Below are 13,181 nucleotides of genomic sequence, written 5' to 3'. Positions count from 1 at the left end.
GCTGCAAAGGAGACTGCAGTCACTAACTAATTAGATCACATAAATGATAATACTTTGGCCCAAATCATATGGGAGATGCTAAAAATGTATATTAAGGGGAATATTGATTTGAGCACGGAACCCGTCTTAAGAAGTCCAGGGCAGCAACAATTTCATTTGTTGTTGGAGGAAATACAAAAACCCGAGATAATGAGGTACTCTACCATCACTTGCATAAAGTGCAGTACATCCATTTAATTTAAGGAACTTACCCTTCGCAGTCTCTACAAAAATGGGAATAGATGCAGCAAACAATTAGCACGGTTGATGGGAGACAAGCAATCCCGAACATATATATCTTAACCGCAGTGTCCAAGAGTGGGTCTGGTCAATAGATCTAAATAGCATTTTTTCATCAATACTATTTCGAGCTTTACAACTTGCCTAACCCTGAACACAGTATGAGGATCTAAATGGAATCAATTGGTCTTGTATATAGACTCAACAGGACTTTTCAAGAGATAAGGAGATAGTGGAAAGGCTTCAGGCTCTGTACACGGATCAGGAAATACAGGACATGCACTATATTGCCAAAGTATTGGGACACCCCTCCAAATCATTGGATTCAGGTGTATAAAATCAAGCATCTAGGCATGCAGACTGCTTCTACAAACATTTGTGAAAGAATGGGTCGCTCTCAGGAGCTCAGTGAATTCAAGCATGATACCGTGATAGGCAAGTAGATCTGTGAAATTTTCTTGCTACTAAATATTCCACGGTCAACTGTTGGTGGTATTATAACAAAGTGGAAGCAACTGGGAACAACAGCAACTCAGCCACAAAGTGGTAGGCCATGTAAACTGACAGAGCGGGATCAGCACATGCTGAAGCGCACAGTGCGCAGAAGTCGCTTACTGTCTACAGAGTCAATAGCTACAGACCTCCAAACTTCGTGTGGCCTTCAGATTGGCATAAAAGCATCGGATGCAGTGGTGTAAAGCACGCCGCCGCTGGACTCGAGAAGTGGAGACATGTTCTCTGGAGTGACGAATCGCGCTTCTCTGTCTGGCAATCCAATGGACGTGTCTGGGTTTGGCAGTTGCCAGGAGAACGTTACTTGCCTGACTACATTGAGCCAAGTGTAAAGTTTGGTGGAGGGGGGATTATGGTTTGGGGTTGTTTTTCAGGGTCGGGCTTGGTCCCTTCGTTCCAGTGAAGGGAACTCTTAAGGCATCAACATACCAAGACATTTTGAACAATTTCATGCTCCCAACATTTGTGGGAACAGTTTGGGGATGGCCCCTTCCTGTTTCAACATGATCATGCACCAGTGCACAAAGCAAGGTCCATAAAGACATGGATGAGCGATTTTGGGGTGGAGGAACGTGACTGGCCTGCTCAGAGTCCTGACCTCAACCCAATAGAACACTTTTGAGATGAATTAGAGCGGAGACTGCGAGCCAGGCCTTCTCGTCCAACATCAGTACCTGACCTCACAAATGCGCTTCTGGAAGAATGGTCAAGCATTATCATAGACACACTCCTAAACCTTGTTGACAGCCTTCCCAGACAAGTTGAAGCTGTTATAGCTGCAAAGGGTGAGCCAACTCAATAATGAACACTACGGACTAAGACTGGTCGTAGTTTTTATATTGAACGGTTGCATTTTCTCATTTCTTAGAAGACGATGTAGAAAACTTTGACGTGAACAGCCTTTCTTCTGATATACTAAGGAACATTGAGGCGGACAGCTTTTGGTCAATCGGCAAACTGCTAGATGGTATTCAGGTAATACAACTTTCAGGTTATTCTACAAGCTCTCCTACATTAAATGTCATGTTTCCTGTTTGTTTTTTATGTGTTCCCTCTGGAAAGGTTTTTGTCTCTTGAGAAACATTTGCTTTGTGCTGCTGACACTGTTGGGGATAATTCAGTAAAGCCTTAATGGCACTTTTCTGGTGTCATGGACCTTTTTAAATGGTCCTGCGCCAAATTCAAAAAGTTCTGTCACCAGTTTCGGGAGCTTTACCAACACTTAGAACAGATTGAGGGAGTTCTTTAATACCGGCACTTTGAGAATCTGTTGCTATGGCTGCGAGAGATGCAGAAAGAGAAGCCAGTGCTCAGCATGGGGCATATATGTGCTGGAATCTGTCATGAATCTGATAGCTTCCTATTTGTTGGTTGCTAGGTACTCGGGCTGCTGGAGTCCTAGCAACCACATTCTTGTCTGACTCGGCTGCCGGCTGCGAGATTCCCCAGTCAGCAGCTGAATGTAAACAAAGGGGCCAGGAATGCCGGCTGTTATTACCCAAATATGGCCACATTTGGTTAATGAAAAAGAAAATGGCACTGCGCTTCACAAACTCAAAAAATATATATTCCTAAACTGTGAGAAAAAATTTATAAATTGTGAAATTGTCACAAAGTGATAAAAAAATGTTGTGTTATCCACAACACCTGTTTTGCACAATGCCTGTGCTAAAAATAGTTCAGAAAAAACTATTAGTCTAATGGTCTAGACACTATAAGCCATAATAAACATAGAAGAAAAAAAAATTGACCAATAAAACATGTACTTGTGCTAGTACATCTCATAGAATGTGTACATATAGAAAATCCTGTATTAAATCTCACAAGTGATGTACAACTCCCACTTAATCTACATAGCCATATGTGAAGTCCATTACTTCTTGAGAGATATATATATATATATCTCTCAGCAATTATATATATATATATACACAAAGCCTCTCCTTTTTGTTTTTGATCCGACTATAAATTGGGGTATATTCTTCCCAACTCTGGCTTATCTTTCCAACACCGTCTAATACTATTCCTTCATCTTCCACCTTCTCTTGTACTCAGAGAGAGAACAAATAATTCTCATAGTGTAGTATGTCAGAATAAATGTATTTAAAATGATTAAAATGCACTTACAATTAAAATAAGGCAATTGCACATGGATTGTGTCCACTGGAGCTCCTGTCTCTATGATTGTAATGCTCGCATGGATCCGCCCACCTGATGCATTTCGTCACTATTGACTTCCTCTGAGGCGACGGTCTGCATTTTCTTTTTTCCTATTTTGGGTGTACTCGCCTATTAAGCACAGCTGCTTTTAGAGTGTTATTTGATTCCTAGCGCAGTTTTTTTTCTAGCTCACAGTTGGTTATTGTTGTCAGCCAGCATTCCCCTTGTTTACATTTAATTGTCTTACGTGACTGAGTGGGCGGAGCCTGATGGGGAATTTTAAAAGCTAAGTTCCCCAGCAGGTCTGCTCTGCTGCAGATTTACATCAGACATTAGGTGAGTTGCATAGCCAATAGCAGGCTGGCAGCCACCCACTGCCTGCTGTCAATATGCAGCAGAGTAGACCTGATGGGGAACTCAGTTCTCAGAATTCCCCTATTGCAAAACGCAAAGCCCTGATGACCAGGAAAGTTTGCATCCCAAATATCTATCAAGGTCAGGAAATCATCTTGGTGGACAGACGACCATTGAACAACTCTATTCCGTACAAACATTTTGATGGGGTCAGGGGGTGCTTATCTGCATCTGGGTACCCTCTTTCATAAAGTGGGCACACAGATGCCGCCCCCCTTATGAATGAGTAAGGGGTAGTTGTTACTAGGGATATCCTGATACCATTTTTTCAAGACCAAGTACTTTCTCTCAGGTACTTGCAGATACCAATTACCGATACTTTTTCCGAAAGGGACGTGTGACATTTTTTCTAATCCATAGAGACTAATGATTTTAGGGCAGTTTCTTTATAATTATGAAGAACTGTAACTCAATCCATGATTAATCGGCAATGGAGAATGGTAACCAGCAATAGTGGGCTACAGATCCCATCAATCCATAATTATACAGCAACATATGGCAACCGGGTATAGAGGACTAAACATCTCAGCAATCCATAATTATTCAGCAATGGAGAATGGCAACCAGCAATCATGAATTGCCGAGATTTCTCCAAAGGGCTGTGGGCGGGTGGCAGGCTCTCTAGGGCTCTGCATGCGGCTTCTGGGCTCTCTAGGGCTGAACGGATGGGATCCGGGCTTATGCCAGGCACCAGGCCTGTCCTGGTAAGTGTGGGGCTGTCCTGTGCTGTGCCAGGAAGGAGGAGTCAATGTGCAGCCAGACGGGCACCATCAATGACAACTGCCTGAGGTCTCTAAAACGCTCAGGACCCCAGGCAGCCGAACATTTTGAAAAATGTAAAGGGCCGGTATCGGCTTTTAGTCTCTCCATGGTAGCTGAAAAAACTGGCCACCGGGACATTGAGAGCTATTGCCAGTGGAGGACACTTAGAGAGTGGGTCGAAAGCAAGTACATGGGAAACTGTTCCAAGAGGACAGCGGGTTGCTGTGGACTGAAGAATTTTAGATATTGTTCTGGATTATTAATGCTCCATCAAAGCTTAATGTAATCCTAATGCATTTCAAACAATATTCTTTTCTAAGGAGTACCTTGTTATCATGACTGCAACAGTATAAACTGCAATTTCTCTTGTATTTTTATCTCAACTTTGTATATTCTGTGAATTTGTATGGTGTTTTTTTTTTATCTACTTGTAACAACAAATATATATATGTTGCAACAACTAGATATTTCTTGTCTTATGTTTTTTGTTTTTAAGGATAACTACACATTTGCTCAGCCTGGAATTCAAAAAAATGTAAAGGCATTGGAAGAACTTGTGGGCAGAATTGACAGTAAGGAGATTTTTTTAAAATATGTAATCTGATTTCCTTTTAAACTACCCTCGGTGTTTTACATTAAAGTCTATTTTATCAACATGTTTTTCAGCATTTCATGTATTCCACACATTGGGTTTGCTTCACTTCCAAAATAACCCGTAACATCACCCATATTTTACTTTGTGGAATAAGAAGCTGACTCCGGAACTAATGTCTCAATATTTGTGATTTTGTGTTATTAATACTAGATACACTTACCTTGCTGTGAATTCTTGTTGTGATTGATGCTTTAGGTGTTCACTAAGTAAGTCAACCTGAAAAAGCCTCACCATCACTTGTCCAGTACTGCTTCTATAGTACTGAACTAAACATGTTTTCGTAGTAAACATTTATAAACGCACACGCACACCAAGAAAAAAGTGACTAGATGAAAAAAGTAAAAACTTTAAATAATGCACATTTTTCTATTTTTCTCTCCAGACGGCATTTTTTTTCTGCTCGTGCGCGCCCCCGGGCAGAAAAAGCCAGTTCAATGCAAAGAGCCGTTACTGGCTGTTTCACATACACACGATCGGCGGCTCTATAGCCTACCTATCGCGTGTATGTGCTGGCTGCGGGAACCCCAACCCTCCCCTCCCCCTCCTGACCCCTCACCTTCAATCCCGGGATCCGCTGCCCCATCTGCGGCCCGGTACCGGCTCGGGAGGGCGTCAGGAGGTAAGGTGGGAGGGAGGTCGGCATCTTCAGAACTTACCAGTATTAAATGTAACAGTAGAACATACATTGCCATAGGCGTACCCACGGGGTATGCCTGGGTACACCCTAATCACCTCAAGCGCAACAACGAAATTGCAGGCGCCAGGGGCAGACTGACCTTTCGTGCCCTCGGGTAGTGTCCGTGGTCAGGAGAGGGCCTAAGTTTCCTTCACTCTCCCTCCGCCACTGTATGTCCCCGCATAATTTAGTTATTGAATTATATGCCCCTTATTGAATAGTGGAGGTGGTCAGGACCTGCAGAAATATTTTTATTTTTTTCTTTGGTACAAAAAGATGAAGGAACTCAATGAGACATTTGTTCTTTAAGGCTAGAAAGGCACAACATCTCTGCTTTAGACTTTTGTAATGATCTCTGTTGTCAACCTAAAGAGTTTCCCTTCTACACTAGGTGAGGTACATCATCATCTCCAGAAATATGAAGTTGAATATCTGCAGTTTGCTTTTCGTTGGATGAACAACTTGCTAATGAGGGAACTCCCTTTAAGATGCACTATACGGCTTTGGGACACTTATCAGGTATTCCATTTAATTATTTAAAAAACATGATCACATTTTTCAATGTCAATCAATTTATGTTGCGGCTGAACATGTGTGGTCAGCAGCAGGTGAGCTTTGGAGGAGCTAAGTGGCTTATCACCTGCCTCCAGCTGCTGGGATAGTGAAGGGGGATGCTGGCAGAGAGGCTCATTTTACACTGGTGAGTTTGGGAGGGGGGAGTGTGCTGCTTGAGTGGTGATAAAGATTGGTGAACTTTCAGAACTCCTAGCAGCTATTCTTGGTATGCCTGTCCTGTTACCGCTCTGCCATCACGCCCCTCATCCCCCACCTTGCTGGGGCAGTGGAGTAGGATGAAAGACATAGGGAGGAGTGCTTGACAGGAAATGGTCACCCCTGCCACCCCTCTCTGCTCTTGCTACTCTGCCATTAAACAGACAAAAATGTTAAATCATGAGGCTTACACCAGATGGCCAGTGACAGGATCAATAGACAAAGGCAGAGAAATACCCGTTTCCACTGCATGATTTACTTGATAGGGGAAATGCCTTAGAATCTGCCTTGTCAGCAATCGAGTTCTGGCCAGCGAGGGAGCGAAGCTGTGATAAATATTTTTCTGCCCTTGGCTAGTGGCTTGGGCCACTGAGCCTGGAGTTTGACAGCTCAGCTCTGTGCTCTCTTGGTTTCAGTGTCAGGAAAGGGGATCGAAGAACTGAAAACTCCAATCTCTTATAAACTCCCAATCTCCATCTTGAATGTAACTGGCAGCACTCTGGGGCTCACAGAGCAGCTTCTTGAGTGATGGGGCCAGGGGAAGCCAGAAGTGATCACTTTTGCTAAACATAGAAAAGCCAGATCCTCTGTGTGTGTCAGCCCATGGACTTCCATCAGGCCCCAGACACCATCCCTGGTTTTATTTTATGTCATCCAGCCCTATGTAATGCTAGGCTTTCACTCTTAAAGAGGAAAGTACCACACCAGGCTCACCAGTGTCGGGAAGAATACATTTCCAAATATGGAAATGTATTATATAATGTAAGTTTCGGTTAAACTGGGTGGGATTTGACAGCCCTGAACCCGATAGTGCTCAGAGCTGTGCTTATCCAGGTTCGTTGAACGGGAGTGCATTGATCCTTCCCATTTTTCATTCTGGTGTCCCCTGCAGTGTTCTAGGCCTCGCATATAGTAGGAACCAGGTAAAGCCTGGGACCTCAACAAGGGAGCAGTATTCTTGCAGGGTGGCCACCAAAAACACATGGACAATAATGCTTGGTAAAAATTTCAAGGGAGAACAATTGTGTGAGACACAAATATATAAATATACAGTGTGTATATATGTATGTATGTATGTGTGTATATATGTACACTGAGTGGCCAGATTATTATGACCACCTGACGTTTGTAGGCAAATTAGCTATAATTTCGCGCTGAAGTTGCTAGAGGGCCAGACCATTATAAATAGGGAAGCAAGTTGTTTACCACGACAGTAGAAGTGATTTTTTCTGAAGATATGGGTAAACAATGCGATTTAACAGCCTTTGAACGTGGGATGATTGTTGGCGCTCAAGCCATGGAGCGAGTATCGGCAAAACAGCAGAATTTGTTAAATGTTCAAGAGCAGCTGTTGTTAAAGTGTTTAAAATCTGGACTGTCAGCCGAAAATCTGGGTCTGAATGTGCGAATTGTGGCCGTCAGCGACTAGGGCAGAACGGAGAGTGGCAAGACTGGTACAAGACAACAGAAGGGCAACTGCGCAGTGTCAGATTCCTCGCATCACCTTTCAACATCTAGTGGAGTCACGAGGCGGCCCAACGAAGTCATCTCGTGGAGTCATCTCGTGGCCCAACGAAGTACTGATGGGGTGGTCATAATAATCTGGCCACTCAGTGTGTATATATATATATGTGTGTGTGTGTATTAGATTCGTCGGCTATTGATTGATTAGCCTGTTAGTGCTGCTGTGAGCTCCCTCACTCGCCGCTGGCCCGCCGACAATCGAGGGCCCACGATTTGAAAGTAAGTCAGGACCCCTTGAACTGTATCCCTCCACCCACAAACATCCGCTAGGGAACTACAAATACAAGCATGCCATCACTGTCCCTGTACAACCCCCCCCCCCACATACACACATATCACCCAAGGAACGGCAATTTCTGGTTGTTGTACAGGGGCAATGAGGGCATGCTGGGACATGTAGTTCCCTAGCTGATATGTTATGAAGCTGTATTATTTACTGTCCACCTGAAAGTACTACAATGCCATTATAGAACTAAGAAAAAACATTTAAGTTTATCTATGTTTTATTCTACGTTCTATAATGGCATTGTATTTTTATTTATTTTTTATAAACTTTTTAAAAAACTTTATATTTTTTGGTTTTTAATTCATTTTTTATTCAATATTTTTATTTTACTTTTAGGGGCTTCGGGGAAATATAGGGGGTCTAAACAGACCCCTGATATTTCCCTTTTTAAAATAGAAAAAGAGATTGAGAACACAAAGTCCTCAATCTCTTTCTGTGTCCCCTGTTATCAATGAACAGGAATCCTCTATACTGAGTGCTCCTGTTCATTGATAACATGAGGACAGAGTATGTTTACTATAACTACAACTATGAATGAACAGGAGTGTGTAACGATCACTTCCCATTCATTCATAATTGGGGATACAGTACACATACTCTGTCCTCAATTATCTACAAACACTCAGCGATCACTGATCAATGACTGCTTATACCTTGCTCTCCTCTCTTGGAGGCTGAGCGAGCAGAGCAGGGAGGAGAGCTCCGCCTCCTGTGACAGCACGACCTGTCTCCGCCCCCACACCGCTCTGCCGGACTTTGATAGGCGGCTGAGCGGTCTGGGAGGAGAGACACCGGCTGCTCACATCGCTCTCCTCCCACAGCACTCGGCCGGCTTTCACTTTAGCTCCTCCCCGCTGGGACACAGAGCAGCGCCCAGCGGGGAGGAAAGTAATCACAGATGCACCGATGTATCTGCAGGAAAATTACACTTTCGGCATTTAGCTAAAAGTGCTATTTTCGGCCAGCGCCCCCCCTCAACTGTCATACATACATACATACATACATACATACATACATACATACATACATACATACATACATACATACATACATACATACATACATACATACATACATACATACATACATACATACATAGATATATCTATATATAATTAATTACACACACACGCTGCTAATTCATCCTTCTTTTTTTTTTTTCCTGTTTTAGGCAGAGCCTGAAGGATTTTCCCATTTTCATCTTTATGTTTGTGCTGCATTTTTAATTAAATGGAGGAAAGAAATTCTTGATGAAGACGATTTTCAGGTATTGTTACACTTAAATATTATGTATATGAAAATCCAGATTAGAAGATCACATATTGTTTTCAGTCCTGCCCATTTTATAGGCTACTGTTGTCATAAGTTCAGGCTGAGCAATGCAAAAAATGCTACCACAACTCTTTGGAAAAGAAAAACCCTGTTGCATGATTGGCATGAATTCTGCCACCATGTCGCTTACACAACTGAGTTTGAGCTATAAGGGAACCCCACAGGAGGAATCAGGATAATCTGATTCTCCAGACATCAGACTTTTGCAATTCTTAATGCTAGCTGGGTAAACTTTTGTTTTGTTTTCTGCACAAAGATTTGTACTTAAATGTGTCCAGTTCTTTAGTCCAATTACCACTGGGAAACTCTGCACCCACATCATCTTTTTTTTCCCAAATAGTTTTAATTTGAAAAGAAATACAACTTTTCAATTTTACTAAGTTTTTTTTGCTTACTAACAATGGCAAACTAACCAATATTGTAAATATTGAGATAGGACAGAAAGCGAGAAATCCACCTGCTTGCAGAGGCATGTTAGACATTAGCTTAATCTCAGATCTTGACATGATCACAGGTGATATCCCCAGCAGGATGGAATGTACATGAGGAAATAACATGTATGAAAGGCAAATCATTCAGGGAAGATAATGCTTTCCCTGCCCTGGGGAGACAGTGCTATATATGTATAGAGTATAAATAAACTTTTATACTGCGGCTGCCTTTTGTTCTCCTCTTATTGGTGTATGTCACAGTGCTAATGCAATAGAGGATGGCAACCGGCTATAGAGGACTACAAATCTCAGAAATCCGTGATTGCTGGTTGCCATTCTCCATTGCTGAATAATTATGCATTGCTGAGATGTTTAGTCCTCTATAGCCGGTTCCCATTCTCTATTGCTGTGTAATCATGGATTGATGAGATCTGTAGTCCTCTATAGCCAGTTGCCATTCTCTATTGCTGTGTAATCGTGGATTGATGAGATCTGTAGTCCTGTATTGCTGGTTGCCATTCTCTATTGCTGTGTAATCATGGATTCAGTTACAGTTCTTCATAATTATAAAGAAACTGTCATAAAATCATTAGCCTGTTGTTTTTTTAGAAAAAATGTCACTTTAAAAAAAAAGTATCAGTAATTGGTATCAGCAAGTACCTGAGGAACAGTACTCGTACTTGGTTTTGAAAAAATGCTATCAGTGCATCCATAGTTATAACCAGCCATTATAATGCTATGTACTGCTTTGTGGCTAACTGAGTTGCCTCTAGCACAGGGATGAGGAACCTCCTGGCCCTCCCAGCTGTGGTGAAACTGCAAATCCCATGATGCATCTGTCTCCGGGAGTCATGGCTGTGAGAATCTTGCAATGCCTCATGGTATTTGTAATTTCACCACAGCTGGAGCGCCGTAGCTTCCCCACCCCTGCTCTAGCAGATGGGGGCTTGGCCACACCTAGGGGTTGCACCTTGTTTTTTGCCTAGTGTCCTTCTCCTGAAGGTGGTGCTATAACCTTATGGTCTCTGATTCAAGATGTCCACTGTGTCCTTGAGTAAACTTGGAGAAAAGGATTTTACAGTGAGTAAAAAAAATCCCAATATTTCTTCTCATTTCTGTTGCCAGCTCTACAGAGAAAACCAAATGTCATAGTAACTGATCTGTACTGTTATCTCAGTTGTCATATCTACTAATTGTTTGTGAAGGATGAAACATATTAATTAGTCTGACCCTAAATGTATTTCTCTTTATGAAATGAGAATAGCGTTAAAGTATACCTATCATGAAAGAAGATTGCTATGCTGACCTCTCCTGAAAATGCTAACTGCTTGGCTCTCACACTGACACGATAAGGCAGAACAAACTTTTACATACATGTCTCTCCGATTCGATTTACTGCATGCTTGTTCTGGGTCTGTGATTCTGAATTATTTGTCAGACAGACCGATAACTAGTTTACAATATATCAATAGGAACAAAGACAGCCTGCCCTATTTCTCTCATGACAGGTGTACTTTAAGGGCTGATTGATAGTAATACTGTTTAATGTAAACTTACCATAAAATGTATTTGTTTTTAGGGTCTACTGATGCTCCTCCAGAATTTGCCCACCATCCACTGGGGCAATGAGGAAATCGGCCTCTTACTTGCAGAAGCATACAGACTCAAATATATGTTTGCAGATGCTCCAAGTCATTATCGTCGGTGAAAACTGTGATTGCTTTGTACTCCAAAACATGTTGACCGAAGAAAGGAGTGTACTTTTTTGCTTCAGTGCCTCTTATTTAACTCATCACTCACTCATGTGGACTTTTCTAAGCATTTGTGTACAAGTGCATTTTGTCTCTTTTTGCCTGAAGACTAATGACTGAAATGATCTGATTTATTTGTATATTAGAAATATTTGTATGTATATGAATAGAAATTATATAATTAAGTTGTATTTGTTAAAATTTGAGTGTTTTCTTGTGCAAAATATATTCACTCCAGTAAAAAAAATTTGCTAAATACAGAATGATGTGTACTGTATCAAGTACAAACCGTGTACACTGTTTAAATTAAAGCTGATAGTTGTGGAATACCTGCCAGTATGTGGAGATGCATATATACCTGTGGAGGTGGGATTTGCTAGCTAAAGTTTTACCCCCTTGTTTAGACACTCTGCTCTGCACTTCATGTATTTTGGTGTAGAGCCTAGCTACAAATTGCAACCTAAAGCTTGCTAAGGTAGGTAATAGTTATACGATAATGACATGTTGAGAGCTCTAGAGAATAAATCTCATCAATGGAATTCTGTACATAAACAGCTGCTGTGTATCCCAGCCTTATGTTGTTTACCTGGTACTGAAATGCTGGTTCTGGTTAGGATCTTCTATTCCTGGTAACATGACTTGCCACTAGGGATGTAACATTTCCAGAAATTTTGAAGCCATGAGAAAAAAAAAAAATGTCCCTGTTATTTTTCGGAAAAATTGAAAGAAAACTCAGTGTGGAGTATTTCTACAAATGTGAAAGTCTTGTGTTACACTAGGAACATGAAATGCAGTGTATATAAAAGTATTATGCTTGAAATAAAAGTACAGTTTATTCAGGAAATAAACTAAACTTGCTTTTTAAAATTGTATTTTAGATTTGCAAATTGCAGCTTTGCCCTCAGTACAAGTTGCACTGTGGAAATGTTTCCAAACTCTAGATGATGGTCTCACCATTTTACTAAGAGGAGGAAAAAAACAATTTACTGAGCAGACTATAGGTAAACATTATACCGTGATGGTGTAGAACATTATTAGGAATCATTTAAAGCAGGGGCGCCCAAAATGTTTTGTCTGGAGATCTACTTTTCAAATGACGAGCTCAATGAGATCTACCAACGAAAAAACACCTGCATTCAGGGGCGGGAGGGGGCGTGGTGGTACATTGAAGTCAATGGCACTGCAGGCAGGTCCCTCGCCAACATTGCGATCGCCTGGAACCCAGGCACATTAGTGCCTGCTTTCCATTCCAGTGCGATCCGCAAAAATGCTGCAAGCACTATATTTGCAGATCACACTGGACCGGAATGCAGGCACTAATGTGCCTGCGTCCCGGGTGCGGGCGATCGCACTGTGGGTGGGGGGCATGGCTGCGGTGCCATTGACTTCAATACAACCCCACACCCCCTCCAGCCCCTGAACACAGGGAGTCGGCCAGCTTACATTCCAGTGCGTCATAGAGGCCCCGGCGTCCTGTCCTCCTGTGGTGCTCGTGTGGCTGACGTTGCACATGGGGAGAGGTGTCCTGCCCCTTTCCATCTGCGGCGTCTGACACATTCAGCCGCACGAGCACCGCTGTAACCAGCTCCTTTTGCGCCCGAGGGGAAAAAAAATACGCGCCCCCCCC

At 42.3% G+C, this 13,181-nt stretch overlaps 1 protein-coding gene across 1 annotated transcript in view; it reads left to right on the top strand.

Annotated features, from left to right (window-relative positions):
* The window catches only part of TBC1D22B (TBC1 domain family member 22B), a 58,614-nt gene extending 46,793 nt beyond the window's left edge, over window positions 1–11,821 (top strand). The window contains exons 9-13 of the mRNA XM_018557249.1: window positions 1,661–1,767; window positions 4,625–4,700; window positions 5,851–5,978; window positions 9,212–9,307; window positions 11,383–11,821. Coding sequence (XP_018412751.1) covers window positions 1,661–1,767; window positions 4,625–4,700; window positions 5,851–5,978; window positions 9,212–9,307; window positions 11,383–11,511 — 536 coding nt within the window. The 3' untranslated portion in view covers window positions 11,512–11,821. The remainder of the gene's footprint in view (window positions 1–1,660; window positions 1,768–4,624; window positions 4,701–5,850; window positions 5,979–9,211; window positions 9,308–11,382) is intronic.
* Window positions 11,822–13,181: the final 1,360 nt, after the last annotated feature.

This window comes from Nanorana parkeri, unplaced genomic scaffold, assembly GCF_000935625.1.
Source record: "Nanorana parkeri isolate BGI_ZX_2015 unplaced genomic scaffold, ASM93562v1 scaffold276, whole genome shotgun sequence".
Lineage (NCBI taxonomy): Eukaryota > Metazoa > Chordata > Amphibia > Anura > Dicroglossidae > Nanorana > Nanorana parkeri.
This window is presented reverse-complemented; position numbering and strand designations above follow the sequence as displayed.